Source organism: Pteropus vampyrus, unplaced genomic scaffold (assembly GCF_000151845.1).
Source record: "Pteropus vampyrus isolate Shadow unplaced genomic scaffold, Pvam_2.0 Scaffold294, whole genome shotgun sequence".
Taxonomy (NCBI): Eukaryota; Metazoa; Chordata; class Mammalia; order Chiroptera; family Pteropodidae; genus Pteropus; species Pteropus vampyrus.
The window spans coordinates 2,457,427-2,474,466 of NW_011889075.1; the positions used below are offsets into that span (position 1 = coordinate 2,457,427).

Here is a 17,040-nt window from a genome sequence, read left to right on the forward strand (position 1 = left end):
AAAAAGAATCAGAAAACAATAAAATGGAAATTACGTTATTGCCATTTTATTGTTTTCTGATGCTTTTTGTAGTTCTTTTCTGTTCTTTATTCTCTTGCTCTCTTATACCTTGATTACTTTCTCTAGTGCTGTGTTTGGAATCATTTCTCTTTATTTCTTGTATATCTCTTGTAGATTTTTGGTTTGTGGTTAAAATATGTGTCATATGTACCTAGTTATGTTTATAGCAGTATATTTTAAATTAATGGTCCCTTAAGTTCGAACACATTCTGAAGTCACTACCATTTTTACTCATCCCCTCCATGTTTATGTTTTTGTTATTATTTTTTTACTTCTTTTGCGTGTGTTTGTATGCATCCCTTAATTTACTGTTCTAATTAGACATGATCTTCCTACTTTTTACTAGTTTTAGTGTTGGTTGATATGCTTGTATTATGTTTGCCTTTGTCAGTGAGAATTTTTCTTTCTTTGTGATATTTTCTCATATCTTAATTTTTTTCCTTCTTTTTAAAGAACTCTCATTAACATTTTTTGTAATACTGGTTTGATGGTGATGAATTCTTTTAGCTTTTTCTTATCTAAGAAACTCTTTATTTCGCCTTTGATTCTAAGTGGTAGCCTTGCTGGTTAGAATAATCTTGGTTGCAGGTCCTTGCTTTTCATCACTTTGAATATTTCGTGTAAATCTCTTCTGGCATACAAAGTTTCTATTGAGAAATCAGCTGACAGTCTTATGGGAGCTCCCTTGTAGGTAACTAGTTGCTTTTCTCTTGCTGCTTTTATGATTCTCTCTTTATCTTTAACCTTTGACATTTTAATTATGAAATGTCTTGGTGTGGGCCTCTTTGGGTTCACCTTGCTGGGGATTCTCTGCACTTCCTGGGCTTGTATGTCTATTTCCTTCACCAGGTTAGGGAAGTTTTCAGTCATTACTTGTTCAAATAGGTTTTCAGTCCCTTGCTCTCTTTTCTCTCCTTCTGGTAACCCTCTGATGTAAATGTTATTATGCTTGTTTTCCCAGAGGTCCATTAAACTGCCCCCAATTTTTTTTTTAAGATTATTTTTTCTTGTTGCTGCTCTGATTAGGTGTTTTCTGTTAACTAGTCTTCCAGATTGCTAATTCAGTCCTCTAATGTTTGATGTTGATTTACTCTAATATAACCTTCATATCAGTTATTGTATTATTTATTCTTGACTAGTTCTTTTTTATGTTTTCTATCTCCTTTTTTATATTTCTTATCTCTTTGTTGAAGTTCTCAGATCATCTATTCTTTCCCTAAGTTCATTTAGCATCGTTATAAACAGTGTTTTGAACTCTGTATCTGATACATTGCTTGCCTCTGTTTTGTTTAGTTCTTTTTTTCTGGAGTTTGTCCTGTTCTTTCATCTGGGACATGTTTCTTTGTCTCCTCCTTTTGGCTGCCTTTCTGTGTTTGTTTTTATGTCGATCTGCTGTGCCTCCCAGTCTTGGCTGAGTGGCCTTACGTAGTAGGTGTCCTATGGGGCCCAGTGGTGCACTCTCACCTGAGCTGGATGCTCCAGGTATGTCTTTTGTGTGGGTTGTGCGTGCTTTCTTGTTGTAGTTGAGCCTTGATTTGTTGCATGTCGGCGGGTGGGATTGACCCTCAGGCTGACTGACTGTGAAGACTAACCGTGACTGCAGCAGATTAGCTGTACAAAGAGGCATTAACCCCATGGAGCAGTATTCACTTCAGTGGGGCTCTGTGGCCTGCTAAATTCACCCTTTGGATGTGTCGTTTGTGGAGCTAATTGAGTGGTGCTGTGGTGTGTTCTGAAACTGGCCACTGGGTGTATTGGTTCCGGGGCTCTTTGGAGGGGCTCCAGTGTAGTCCAAGTTCAGCCACTGCCTGTGCCTGGGGGCCATCTGGTAGATACAGAGTAATCTGCAGATGGTTGCCACATATGCTGGGTTTGGAGGTGCCTGGGAGGTGAATGGAGGCCGGTTGCCACTAGTGCGGGGCTTGGAGCCACTTAGCAAGAGGTACAGGGCATGCTGAAGCCAGCCACTGCTTGTTTTCGGTTTGTGGACCTTTGAGAGATTTTTAGGCAAGTCTGTAGCATGGGCTTAGCCAGCCACTTGTGTGGAATAGCCTCTGAAAGAGGTTTGGGTAGGGAGCATATATTGGTTGGGGTGGGATCTTAGAGAATCACCAGGGTGCGGCATGAGTAGTGTTACCCAGATTGATGGAGACTCAGATATAGCTCCTACCTGAACCTGCATGCTGTGTAGTTGGAAAGTTCAACAAAAGAACATCAGCTCCTGCCAGTACTTCCATCTGCAGTCTGTGTGGGGGAAGGGCTTAAGAAAGGAATAATGGCGCCTGCTTGCACTTCTGTCTGAGAGAAAGTTACCCCTTCAGCCCTCACCCTGAAACCAGATAATTCAGTTTCTCTCCATATGTCCCTGATGTTTTCCAAGCTTCTGTCCCTTTTCTGGAGCTTAGGGTGAGTGAGTGTGAGTGAGCCAGTCTGTGCTTGGGCCCTTTAAGGGGATGTCTGGGTTTCCAGCAGCCCTCTGTTTCACCCAGGTAGAATCTTTGAAGATTTTCACAGCCAGCTGTTGTAGGCGTTCCTCTTCCCGGGATTGGTGCTGCAGGCTAGGGAGCTTGGTGTTGGGCTGGGACCCCTTGCTCTTCAGGAGCGCCTTCCATGACCGAGATATCCCTTCTGACTCTTAATTGCCACTCCTGGGTATGGAACCAGAGCCCATTTCAAGTCTCCTACAAGTCTCAAAGTGGGTTTTTCTTTATATCCTTAGTTATAGGAATTCTGTTCAACTTGTCTTCAGGTACTTCTCAAGGGTGACTGTTCTGTAATTTAGTTGTAATTTTGATGTGAGAGGTGAGCATAGCGATTATTACTTTGCTGTCTTGACTGGAACTCTGTCATGACTTTTTTATTTCTAGAATATGCATGTGCTTACATGTATATACATACATACATATGAACACATACAGACACGGCTTTTTTCCAAACCTCTGTTTTTATTTTTTACCACATGTTTTTATTTTATTACTTTATGTGTTTAATTAGCACATAAAAATTTATTTTATGGTCTCTGTTCTATTTTTCTTATCCCAAGTTCCTGAGGACCTAATCTTGCTGTTTGTCTCCTGACTCTTGCTTGTAATGGATTGTTTCCTTCTTTGTCTTACCCTTTTGGATGATGAGCCCATCTTTAGCATGCATAATCTGATGGTGTTCTGAAGTTGGCCCTTTATATCTATGGGTCCTGTATCCATGGGTTCCACATCTGGGGATTCAACCAACTGTGGTTAGAGAATATTAGAAAAAATTGTTACTTTGTTGCTGACAAGTACTATGTAGTCAAGCCTATGATAGCGGCATCTGAACTGAACATGCATAGACTTTTTTCTTCTTGTCATTATACCCTAAACAACCCAGTATAACAATGATTAACATAGCATTTACATTGTATTATTACTTTAAATCATCTAGAGATGACTTAAAGTATATGAGAGGATGAGCATAGGTTATTGTAATGCAGGAGCTCCAGCTCAGGAACCTGCACCTGGAGCCTTGAATATTCTGAAAAAACCACCAGGAGGGCCAGAGGAGTGACACTTGGTTGGTTAGAGCTACAGGAAAAGGCATCTGGCCAAGAGCAGGCATTGTTTTATATGCGAGCAAAGGGGAGGGAATTGCCTCATCCAGGAGAACAAGGGTCTTTCCCCCACAGATAAAAACAGAATATGCTACCTAGGTAGTGTTAGGGAGGACCAGTGGGCAGGTAATGTCCATGAGAACAGCCAAAGGAGCAGATAGTGCTCATGGGCACAGTAAGAAGTGTCCTTGGGGACAGGCACAGCCTGGGGAACTCTTTATTCACTGTCTTGCTTGAGGTTGCTGACCAAACTGTCCTTTTTGTCTTCTGTGTATGTGGAGGGGCTATGTTTGAATTAATCCCACAGTTATATGCAAATACTATGTTATTTTATATAAGGAACTTGAACATCTGAGGATTTTGGTATCCAGGGGGTCCTGGAACCAATCTGTGGGTAGAACAGTCTGTCTTTTGTCTTAGCATTAGGAACTTTTTCTGTCTCCTTTGGTTTATCTTAAGATAGAATATTAGAAAAAGACAGTGGAGGGAATGGTGAGAGGGTCTAGGGAGGAGGGAAAGAGCAAACAGATATGGGGAGAGAAGAAGAGTAAGTAGAAAAGGGACTGAAAGGTTGGAAAGACAGATGGAATGGAGAGTCAGAGAGATATTTTGATGGATGTAGAGACACTGAGCATATGAATAAGTCAGATGTGTGCATGGAAAGATGCACACAAACACACATACATCGGGCACAGACTCAGACCAGGAGGCCTGGCACAAGTAATGTGTGGACCCAGAGACACGTACTCACAAAACCACTCACATGTATCATCCTCAGGGGCATAGGCAGCCAAAAGTACAGAGTGAAAATAGAAAACAACCAAATCCAAGTGCATTAGCATAATTGTAAAGAATAAACCTGAAATCAGTGGGAATAGAAAAGATGGCTTTAGAATGAACCAGAATTGTAGTACCAGTAGTTGACTTCCACAGCAACAGTGGAAGAATGCTGGTGGCAGGTTGCAGGGATTGGGGCTTGCTGGTGGCAGCTGCATGGAGCAAACCAGTGGGATCAAGCTCTGGATTTTGATCTCATTGGCACTAATTAACGGAGATATAATCACTGATTTTCAGGTAGCACAATAGTAACTAACAAATAAAAATAAACCAATCTGATTTAAAATTAACAGGCTTTATTTGTTTATTTCTTCATTACCTTGCAGTTCATAGCCAGATATAGAAATATGACTATCTAAAATTGAAATTAAAGGTTTGAGATTTTGACCATGTCAAATATTTGTCTAAAATAAGAAACTGAACTACCTGGGGCCCAACAGTGCAGGGCAAGGAAGTAGAAAGTGGGAAGTTTCTGTTTTGTGAGGATTATCTTTTGTGTCTGCTATTCTGTTCACCCAGCACATTTTAGGCTTTGCCAAACTTATTTGTTTTCCTTCTTACTAGTTTTCTAGACCATAATGACGTCCATTTACACTAGGCGTTATTTTATTGCATGGATTCTTTATGACACTAGCGCTGGTTTAAAAGCTAAGATGAGCAATTGTGGATCTCTGATACTGTGAAATCTGTGAAAGGCAGAAGAAAATTAGTTTACCTGGCATAGGAGAATAATTCTAAATTACACTGGCTAGCACACATACTGTTTGGTGTTTTTCAGTTTTGAATAAAGCGATCCTGTCAGACCTTGTACGCAACTGAAACATGGACTATATGAAACATGACTTGAGACAGGAAAGCAGCATGGCTATTTTTCCATTATCACCTGAAAGTCTGATAGTAGACTCTTAGAGTGACCGTTCTGTTAATATTTTTATTTGACTGTGTGTCTTAATCATTGTAAAAAAAGCAGTGATTTAAACTCTGCTTCCTTAGTACTAGGTAAAAGTCATCTCAAGAGATTCCATAACATTTCTCCTTTTTTATTTTTTAATAACATTTCTTAAAACTGCTCTTCTCTCAAAATATCCCTGCCTCAGAGGCCCATTCTTCTTGTCATTATGGATCATTTTGTCTTTTGTTTTAAGAGGTAGGCGAATCTACATCAGGAACACTGAAGTTTTAAACATCATTTCTAGCCAGGACTCTATAAGGAACAGAAAATATGTAATAGAAATAACATGATGCATTTGGAAATAATCTAAATACATGTTTTGTCTCAACGATTAACCGACTATAGCCTTTTGAATACCAAGAATGCATTCTTTATGACCATGAAATAGTTCACGTAGATAATAGGAAAGACACGGATGCGATTACCAACCCAAAGTAATCTTTTGACATCAACAGGACTGAACAGAATACCTGGCATATAGTAGCAACTCAGTGCATGTTTGTTCAGCCTAACTGAATTCAATCGAATAGCCTTGCCAAAAAAAAAAAAAAAGTGGCATAAATTTTTGACTCTAGAAAAGAGTCCAGTGCCTTAAGCGATTTTGTTTTAAGTACACTGTTCCTCTATCTCATAGATTGTGGTCAAATATTTTTTTTCTTTGTTATTCACTTGCTGGTCCTGTGTTCTGATGGTGGCACATACTTCATCTGACCTTGCTGACTAAACTGTAAATTCTCCATTAGCAATTTCTAGAGCCTGTGAACATTATAGCACCAAATCCTAATCTTCAAGGAGTCAGAGATTGTCCTCAGGACTTTCTTGAATTTAAAAGTACCAGGATCTCAATTCCCTAAGAAATGGCAAACTTGTCTTATTTTGGCTCCACTGTTGGCTGGAAACAGAAGAGCAACTGGTCTGGTAGACATGTCTGAATTGGATATTAAGGGAGCAGCAAAGTAAGAGTGGGGTGCTGACACTGTCCAAGGCTAGGGAACTGAGTTCTTGGCATTGCCCCGCATCCGGCAGGAAGCACTACTTGCGTATTGTTTTTCACTGATACTTTTCTGTGGGGATCATGAGAGGATTTTTGGATGTTAACAACATCCATCATGGTTGGGATTCCATAAATGCTCTAATTTTTCATATGCCAAAGTCCTCCAAAAAAAAAAAAACACAAAACAGTAACTTAGTAGCATATTTTTTATTTAACTTTATTATAACAAAATCCTAGTTGAGCAGGAAACTCCCTCATAAAGACTCATTTTCACCAGAAATTTCTGGCCTAACCTCTTCCAGTTCAAATTGTGGCAAGTTCGAAAAATCGTCTCTCTTGCTTATCTTTCTCCTTCCATCAAAACACCAGTGCCTTTTAACTGTGAGACTATACTGTACTCCATATAGTTTTAGTACTTGTTATAGAAGAAGGGCCAGATAATTGAAATAGCATTTAAGATTCAATAGGCGTTTCTTTAATGAAGGACCCAGTGAGAAGTCAGGAGCTATATCATCCAGTAAGCCATGTAGGAAAAATTGGCTGATGTAGGAATAATTGCCTCACTTGAAAGGCTTGTTGAATAAGTCTCTGGATAAGTGATTAAGTGTTGCCTTTGGTATATATATGTATGACCATCCTTGTCTTTTTTTTTTTTTTCCTTTTATCTTTGATTAGCTATTAAAGCTAAGGTTGGATACCGTCTGTTTTTATGGGTGCCGATTGGGTTTCTTTGCAAATTTATTGAAATAATTAAACTCAAAATAGTTTTCATTTTGAAGCTAGAAGCTGATTTGAAGAACATGTTGAGTTTTTAATAATTTTAGTGTTCTCTCTTCCCTCTCCTAACTTAATTCTTTTTTTTCTTTTTAAATAATTCTTTTTTTTCAATTTTAGTTGTCATACAATATTATGTTAGTTCAGATGTACACCATAGTGATTAGACATATATCTTATGAAGTGATCATCCTGATAAATCTAGTACCCATCTGACATCATACACAATTATTACAACATTATTGACTATATTCCTTATGCTATGCTTTATACCCCCATAAATATTTTTAAACTTCTAATTTATACTTTTTAAGCCCTTCACCTTTTTCACTCATCCTGCCTCCCATCTGGCAACCATTAAAATGTTCTCTGTATCTATGAGTTTGTTTCTGTTTTGTTTACTTTGTTCTTTAGATTCCACATATAAATGAGATCATTTGGCATTTGTCTTTCTCTGTCTTGACTTACTCCACTTAGCACAATACCCTCTAGGTCCAGCCATGTTGTTATAAATGGCAAGATTTCATTCCTTTTTTATAGCTGAGTAATATTCCATTATACATATGTACCACCTCTTCTTTATCCATTGATCCATTGATGGATACCCAGGAAGTCTCCATATCTTGACTATTGTAAATAATACTGCTGTGAATATATGTTCTTATGTCCTTTTAAAGTAATGTTTTCTTTGGATAAATACCCAGAAGTGGAATAACTGGGTTTTTCTTTGTCTTTTGTTAGAGCCATAGAGAGTCATAAAGTCGACTTTTTTGTAATTATTGCTACTCCAGCTTTTTTTCTTTTTGTTTCTATTTTTATGAAATATCTTTTTCCATCCCTTTATTTTCAGTCTGTGTGCATCTTTTGATCTGAAGTGAATCTCTTGTAGGCAGGCAGCATATGTAAGGCTCTTGTTTTCTTATCCTTTTAGCCATGCTTTGTTTTTATTGGAGCCCCTAATTCATTTACAAAGTAATTGTTGCTATGTAATTATTGCCATTTTATTATTAATATTTTCAACTTTTCTTCTTTTAAAAGTCCCTCCAACATTTCTAGTAATACTGGCTTGGTGGTGATTAACTTCTTTAGTTTTTTCTTCTCCGGGAAGCTCTTTATCTGTCCTTTGATTCCAAATTATAGCATTGCTAGGTAATCTTAATTATAGGTCCTTGTTTTTCATCACTTTGAATATTTTGTGTGAATCTCTTCTGGCATACAAAGTTTCTGTTGAGAAATCAGCTGACAGTCTTTTGGGAGTTCCCTCGTAGGTAACTAGTTGTTTTTCTCTTGCTGCTTTTAAGAATGTCTTTAACCTTTGACATTTTAATTATGTGTCTTGGTGTGGGCCTTTTTGAGTTCATCTTGTGGGGTCTGGACTTCTTGGGCTTATATGTCTATTTCCTTTGCCAGGTTAGGGTAGTTTTCTGTCATTATTTCTTGAAATAAGTTTATGATCCCTTGCTCGCTTTCTTCTCCTTCTGGTGTCCCTATGATGTGAATGTCGGTGTGCTTGATGTTGTCCCAGAGGCCCCTTAAACTATCATTTTTTTGGATTATTTTTTTCTTATTGCTGTTCTGATTGGATGTTTACTGCTACCTTATCTTCTAAATCGCTGATTTGATCCTCTGCTTCATCCAGTCTGCTGTTGAGTCCTTCTACTGTATTCTTCATTTCAGTTATTGTATTCTTTATTTCTGACTGGTTTTTTTTGTATGTTTTCTATCTCCATTTTTGTGGAGATAGAAACTCCACAAAAGTTTTGTGGAACTTTTGTTAAAGTTCTTACTGAGTCCATCTGCTTTTCTCCTAAGTTCACTGAGCATCCTTATAACCAGTATTTTGATTGTCTCCATTTTGTTTCATTCTTTTTCTGAAGCTTTGTCCTGTTCTTATATTCAGGACATGTTTCTTTGTCTCCCCATTTTGGCTGCCTCCCTTTGTTTGTTTCTATGTAATAAGTAGGACAGCTATGTTTCCTGATCTTAGTTGAGTGGCCTTATATAGTCGGTATCCTTCTGGTGCCCAGTGGTACAATCTTCCTGGTCACCTGAGTCAGGTACTCTAGATGTGTCCCTTGTATGTGTTTGAGTCCCCTGCTGTTGTAGTTCAGCCTTGGTTGCTGTTTGCATGTCAGTGGGAGAGAGTGCCCCTTGGGCTGATTGGTTGTAAGGACTGGCTGGTGACTACAGTGGAGGAGCTGTTATTCAGGGGCTGACCCTACTGAGCAGGATTTGCTGTAGCAGGGTTGTAGTGCCTACCCAGTCTGTTCTTTAGGTGCATTGTCCTTGGATGTGGCCCCAGTGTGCTGCTCCTCCTCAGCCGGAAGCCGGCCACAAGGTGTGCAGGGGGAGGCATCCTGCTGCAGGCCAAGTTCAGCCACAGCCGGTGTCTTCGCCTGGGGCCACTTCTCATAAGCTACCAAGCAGTCCACAGATGGTTGCCACCCACAGTGGGCTTAGAGAGGTGCCTTGAGAGGTCAAGCCATGGACCAAGGCCAGATACTACTAATGCTGGGCTTGAGGCTGCTCAGCAAGAGGTACAGGACATGCTGAGGCCAGTTGCTGCTTGTTTAGGTTTTGTGAACATTGGCCCACAGCATGTGCCAAGATAGGCTGTTTGTATGGAAAAGCCACTAGAGGCAGCTTAGGTAGACTCGCAAGTTAGGAGAGGCGGAGTCTCAGGGAAACATTAGGGTGGGGCGACCAGTGTTAGTCAGGTTGATGGAGATTCAGATATGCGGGCTTCCTGAGTCTGCAAGCTAGGAGGGTGGAGGGCTCAACAAAAGAACAGTAGCCTTTGCTTCTGTCTGGCAGAAAGCTGTCCCTCCAGCCCTTGCCCTGAAACCAGACAGTTCAGTTCCTCCCCAGATATCCCTGGCACTTTTTGAGCTGCCGCCCCAGTGCTGAAGCTCAGAGTGAGTTTGTCAGCGGGTAAGTCCATGCAGCGGCCCTTTAAGAGGCACGCTGGGAACTCCTGCAGCCCTCCTGTCTCATTCAGCCACAATCTCCGCTGGTTTTCACATCCAGATTTTGTGGGGCCTTCCCTTCCCAGTACTGGATCCTGGGTTGGGGACCCTGGTGTGGGGCTGGGATACCTTGTTCCTCTGGGGAACCTCAGATAAGATATTCCTCCTGATTTTTAACTACTACATGCAGGTGTGAGACCAGCCCATTTCATGTCTTCACCCCTCCTACCAGTCTCAAGGTGGCTTCTCCTATATATCTATTTGTAAGACTTCTGTTCAGCTAGACTTTATGAGATTTTCAATATTGGTTGTTCTGTAGTTTAGTTGTAATTTTGATGTGGTAGTTAGATGAGGCCAGCACAATGTCTACCTAGTCTGCCTTCTTGACCTGAATCCTCCCTAACTTAATTCTTTTGTTTTGCTTACCCAGTCTCTCATTCCCTATGAATCAATTTTTAACTGGAAAACTTCTATTATGGGATTCTTATTGTTTACATATTTTACTGACAAGCCTCTAGCCTTTGGAGATTGCTCTAAGGTAGGGATTACAAAAGCAGATGCCCATAGAGATTGGAATGTTCAAAAGTGAGGAGTAGCACCTGATGACTGTCAGCAAAGTGATAGGGTTGACCACTGGGGACTGGAGCCTTAGGTCTAACAGTGCTCCAACAGATTGTGGCCAATTGGAATGGAGGCATAGTGTTGCCAAATGATCTGATTTCTCACATGAAGCTGGAAATATGGATTTTTTTTCCTGGTGGTATATATCTGACACATAAAAGTTATTATATGTTGCCTCAAATAGATAAATTTAAAAATAAAATGTATGGATCAAACAAAGTACATCCACAGCCCAGGTTATGCCCATAGATAGCCAATTTGCAGCCCTTGCTCTAACGGGTAAGTTTTGCTTTTTCAAAAAGTAACAATGAAGCAGAGTGTGTGGATGCTGATTCTGCTTAAAGCTGAGCTATATTATTTTTCCTTACCTTTAACAAGGAAATATCACTAAACTAGAGTTTAGATGAATCAGTTATAGCATAGAACTCTTAATTGCGTGTTATAACTTTGTTCTGCTAATTTGTAGTATGCTGGGTGTGGAGCAGACTTTTAAAAAGAAAAAGTAGTTTTAGGCTAATAGATCTCCAGCCAAGTATCTAATTTTGATGTATGATTTTCTCAGATTTCTAAATAGCAGTATTCTCAGTTGAACCTAGAAGAATCTATTAACACAATAACTGTAGGCTTTTTTTCCCCAGACTCTTTGAATATATTAGCAATTTAAGGTTGAAAAAATTGAAAATGAATTTTGACTCTGCTCAGTTATCAGATTCATGTATTTTCTTTTTCTTTCTTTAAAGATTTGAACATGGAATTCAATCCTTCCGACCATCCTCGGGCCAGCACAATATTCCTCAGTAAATCTCAGACGGACGGTAGGTTACTGATTTGTTCTCCTTTAAAAAAAAGAAAAAGAAGAAGAATGCCCATGTTGGTAACTAGCCTAAGTCTTGATTTTCCACTAGATGTGTTTTTCAAGGTAAAAGTAGAATCCCCTTTAATAACCTCAAAATATATTGCTTAATGGTGGTTCTCTTGGGTTTTCTTTTGTGTTGTTTGTAGAATTTCCTACTTGAAGCAATTATCCTCATTTTGCCAAACAGCTTTGTCCACTATGTAGCAGTAGTTTCTCGCCTGAGAGTCCGAAATATTCCTTTGAGAATTGATACCTATATAAATTCTCTAATGACCAGAAGTATTTATTTTTTTAAACAGGATGTAAAAAAAGCAAATATAATCCTTAAATAAAAGCATCATTATCTCTGTTGTATCAATTGAGAGCTGAATTGAACCTGTACGCTGGGGTAGACCTTTTCTTTTTGCCAAGCTTTGACTAACCAGTTTATTCTGCAGTCTTTGTGTTTTGTCCTAGGTGTGTGTGGAATTTCTCCTGGGGGGTTTTCTCTCTTTTCAAGACCTGGCTTATCTCACTGTTCTCTGGCCTTTGACTACAAAGGAGAGATAAAACTTATACACTAACAGTGAACATGAACTTTCTCAGTTGGATTCCTGTAGAAAAAAATAGCAGGAGAAATGTGTTAAACGATGTAGTGACCAGGATGTTGTATTACCATGTTAGAGTCCTATATGATTTTATCCCTGACTCCTTTGGCAAATTGCTAAGCTCTAATTTAGAGAAGATCCTCAGTTGACTAGAACATAATCCAACATATTAAGAAAGTAAGTTTATAATAAGAACTGACAGCTCCTCAATAATGGTTAGGTAACAATTTTGACTTGGTATAATGCAGATATAATATTGGTGATCTTTAAGTAGGCCACTGACTTGATTTGTGAGAATTTGGTGCATTTATACAAAATCAGTGTTTCAAGTGTAAGAATAAATCATTGTAGGCTTTAAATACTTGTAAAGTAAGTTTTGAATGTATTGAGTAAAAACAAAACATGTTCTTCTTGGCCTGGTGAAGTGGGAAACCATTGGGAGGTGTAGGATATTGCAAAGGAAGGAAAGTGACAGTGAGGATAAGGGTTTGGGACAATGAAAAATGAGAAAAACGTTTTTTGCACTTAATGATAGGGCTATGAAAACAAGTTACAAGGTTAGTATATTTCCAGATTTGGTTCTTGCTTCCAGTGAATTCAGCCAACATTCTGAAAATTTTCTGTTGAGATTCACATGGAATTGCATTAGAGCCTCTAAGTAGATGACACATACCTTGATTGTCATGGTAAAAGGAAACTCAGGGATTGTCTGACCTGACAGAAAGATTGCTCTAGAAAGGGGTGAGGAAGTATGCATCTTCCCCTTAACCTCTACTCCAAGTCTCATTCCCACTTCCTTTACTGGAGTATCAGGGTATCAATTACTCTGACCCTTCTGCTTATTGCTTGTTTCTCTTTAAATGCTGGAACTTTCCATTCAGTATGTAAACCTACTTGAGTCTCACAGGTTAAGCACAAGAAAAGTAATAACCAACATCTTCTCCCTGAGGTGTTGCTCTCTTCTCTCCTCTGTTTAATGAAAGCTTCTGTACCTTCTCTGCTTCTCTTTCCATTCACTGTTCCACTGGAATCTTCCAACACCACCATTCTGTGGAGACTGTGGTACCGTTGCCTGGGAACCTTTGTCCTCTTTTAGCTCTTGACCTCTTATGTATTGCTTGCTGCCATTGATTATTCCTTCTCTTTTGGCTTCCTGTCTTCACCCAGGCCAATTTGTTGAAAATAAGCCCATCTCATCTTTAGAAATCATTAAAAGAAATAGGTTTTAAAAGTAGGCAAATTTGATACCTTTAATGAGTTAATTCTTTGGTGAACTGATTATCAGAGAATTGGCTATTTGGGAAATTTGTCCTGAGATATTTTTTTATTTAAGGTCCTCAGATATCTTAATCAATCTTTTCTCTATTCATCCCTTTAATGTTAGTATTTTCTAGGGTTCTCTCTTCTCTTTTGGGTCTGCACAGTTTCTCCCAGCTTCCATCCCAACTGTAGTGTAGCCAGATTTTTCTCTGCAGTATTCAGAACCCATAGATCCAGTTACCTACTGGACATCTTTACAACGAAAGTTATAGGTTCCTCTCACTCACTGTGTCCCAAACAGAACTTAGTAACTGTAGTTAACCTCCTGCATTTCCCACCCTGACCAGGTCCCCAAGCCAGGGATGGCCTAGAATTTTCCTGGACTCTTCTCTTTTCTCAGTTTTCACATTTGGCAGTGGCGCTGTAGCTCATTCACATTGGCTTGTGGGAGCTGATTGTGCAAATTTCTTCCAGTCTCCAAATTCAGTGACTTTATATTGGAAGTTTGAAATGGCCATTATGGGAGTTTTGACACCATAAAAATTGACAAATGCTATAAGTCAGGGCATTCTTTCTTTTTCTTTTCTTTTTTTTTTTTTTTAAAGGCAGCACACTATTGCATCCAGGTGATTAGCGGTATATTAATTTTTACCTCTTAATAATCCCTTGAATCTGACTGTTCTTTCCTAGTCCCATTGCTGCCCCTTTAGTTCAGACTCATAATTCTCACTTGGGTTACCGCAGCAGCCTCTGGACTTCCCTTTGACCATATCCCTTTCCATTCCTATGTCTATGCTGTTGCTAGGTGAAGGAAACTTTCTGCAGATTAAATAGGATTATGTCACTTGCTTGCTTAAACATTTTTAATGGCTCCCAGTTGCTTTAGAATTCAATTCCAAATGTCTTAGCATGATATACAGGGCCCTTGGTGATCTCATCATGTGCATTTCCCCACCTTGCTGCTTGCCCTCATGTTCTGCACTCACCCATGTTCCCCTTCTGTCTTCATACATCTCATTTCTTGCATCTTCAAGGCTTATTCCTGTTATCACTTCTTCCTTGAATGTATCCTTGACCCCTTAGGCTAGATTAAGTAGGCCTTTGGTGAGCTCCCGTAGTAGCTTGTGAGTGCTTTTTTCTTCATAGTCTGAACCATATTGTGGTATTTAAAACTATTTCCTTATCTGTGTCAGCAACTATCTCCTAAAGGAAAGGCAAAAACTTATATTTCTATTGGAAGAACACCCACCCCCTTCTAAGAATACCAGAGCAGTTCTAAATTGTGGGTCCCACCTCCATTCTTTTTTTAATGGGGAGAAATGTTGTAATCTGCAGTTGTAAGGTACACAACTCCTTTGAGGTCCCTTTCTTTTGAAACTGGTCATCTCTTTTCAGGTTGATGTGGTCCTTCAGCAGTTTAGAGTAGGTTTGTGGGTAGGAGGCTACTGTTGGAGTGATGACAGTTATATTAGGGCAGCTGCTGCCTGAGACCACAGCCATGTGCTCTTGCCTTCATAGCTCTGCTCTACAGACCTCTCATCCTCTTTCTTCCCAAGCACTCAGTGGTTTCACAAACAAGCTCTGTCTGCTCTGCTCCACACCTGCCAACTGTTCATTGTTCTGATGTAGATGATACCTGCATTAAGTCATTAGGAGTTTCTTAACTGTTAAATTCCTTTCCCTCTGATATCAAAGTGATTTAGGCTGGCCTTGAAACCTTTTCTCAGTGTTCAAAAGGAGACTGGAAACATAAGAGAATGATAATGGAGCGCTTGCCTAATTAGACCTCCCTCAGCTGGCTGAAGTTAGGGATGTCCTGTCCAAATCCAGAGTGACTGCTGTCAGTCATGTTTTTACACAAATCGGATGTAATTGTAGAATTTCTTTGTATGAGAGCCATTCAACAAAGAACCAAGGGTTCCTCATGGGGTGGGGTGGTGGTGGAGTTGCCAGGTGAGAGAAAAATTGGTTCACTTGGCCTACGTTGACTGTTCATGCTGTCATTTTTGCTTGTGGGGAAGAATTGCTGTTCCGAATATATTTTCCTTTTTTGTACTGTTTTAATTCACTGTTTTCAAAGATATGAGAGCCTTCCGCTAAGTACCAGGAGAAAGCAGCCAAACTATATCTTTTTAATTTTAATTAATATGGTTTTTAGAGGTTCATCTTTAAAATTCTGTGTGTTTCTCAAGAGTTTCTTGAAATAATTAAAGGAATAAAAACCACTGTCCCTTGAATGACTTAAAGCCGAAGAAGAAACATTAAAATTCAAAAACAAAAATATGAGTCATGATTTGTTTGTTTGTTTTTGCACATTCTTTCAGAAATACTGAAATTGAAAAGATATTTTGTGGCCTTCCTTTGTTTGGGGTCATGTTTTTGTTCCTGGGCAGCTTTGAACTTGTACATCATGAGAAGACCAATCTTTTTGTACTCCTTTTATCTGGCATTTAGCAGTAGCCGATCCTTGTGCCCTGTTGGGGATCGCTTCCATCAAAGCGTTCCATGCCCTTCTTGTTGCCATGTCTCTGTTTTATAACTTCCCCAGTTCTTTATCACCGTCTTGTGCACTTGTTCCAGGATGCCCCTCACCATCTCCCTGTCAGTCACTCTGTGCATCTCCCCCATAGCTTATCAAGTGCTGTAGGGAATACATTTGCAGTTAGATACTGAAGAATCCACAGGAGCTCAAAGCTTTTATATCATGCTTTCTTTCCTTCGCTTATGCACCATGGAAAATAATTTCGAAAAACTATGAATTCAAACATTTTTATGTTAACTGTAAAAATTTTCATCCTTTCAAAGGATGTAATTTCTGATGTATTCATTGATACTTTGAAATAAAACTATCCCTCTTTTAAAAAAATGTTTCAGGTAAAATCTCAATACTATAGTGATTCAATAATCCACTATCAGTCATTTAAAAACATATGAATATACGATTTAACAGTTGGACATTGCATAATAATATGCAATGTCCTTTTTCATCTTGAACTTGTATTCTCTTGCCATTTTCTCCATAGAATTTTATCCAAATATATTTTGATTTCTAGAAGTCATTTATCACACCATTATACTTCTTTTCTATGAAAATATGGATCTAAATTTAAATTTTTATTTTTCATAATTGTAACTTAATAAATGTTAAAAATAAGTTTTAGATTGAGGTATCATTATTATTATCATCAGCCCTCAGTTGATCAAAACAATACAAACATTAAAATTTGAATGAATAATAAATAGAAAAATGAAATAATTTTTAGAAAAGTACTTCTTACTAAGATGCTTCTTTGGATGACTAGAATGAGCTGCTGGCCATCGTCAAATTCTTCGTTCTTATAAGTGCTGAGGAACTTTGTTCATGTGCATAAATAGAAGGGAATAGAAGGAATTTTGGTACAATAATACATACCCTAAATTCTTTCTACTCCATCTAATTTATATATCATAAAATCTCCAAGGGATTTGTCGTCTCAAATAATTTCTAATAACCAGCTACAATTCAATCTTGTTCTTCAATTTTGTTGACAGTAAGAAATTGGAATCC

At 38.8% G+C, this 17,040-nt stretch overlaps 1 protein-coding gene across 2 annotated transcripts in view; it reads left to right on the top strand.

The window, feature by feature from the left end:
- CCNY (cyclin Y) overlaps window positions 1-17,040 on the top strand; it is a 204,824-nt gene that overhangs the window by 123,311 nt on the left and 64,473 nt on the right. For both annotated transcript variants that reach the window (XM_011376347.2, XM_011376348.2), the window contains one exon: window positions 11,531-11,605. In XM_011376347.2, the coding sequence (XP_011374649.1) occupies window positions 11,531-11,605 (75 nt within the window). The remainder of the gene's footprint in view (window positions 1-11,530; window positions 11,606-17,040) is intronic.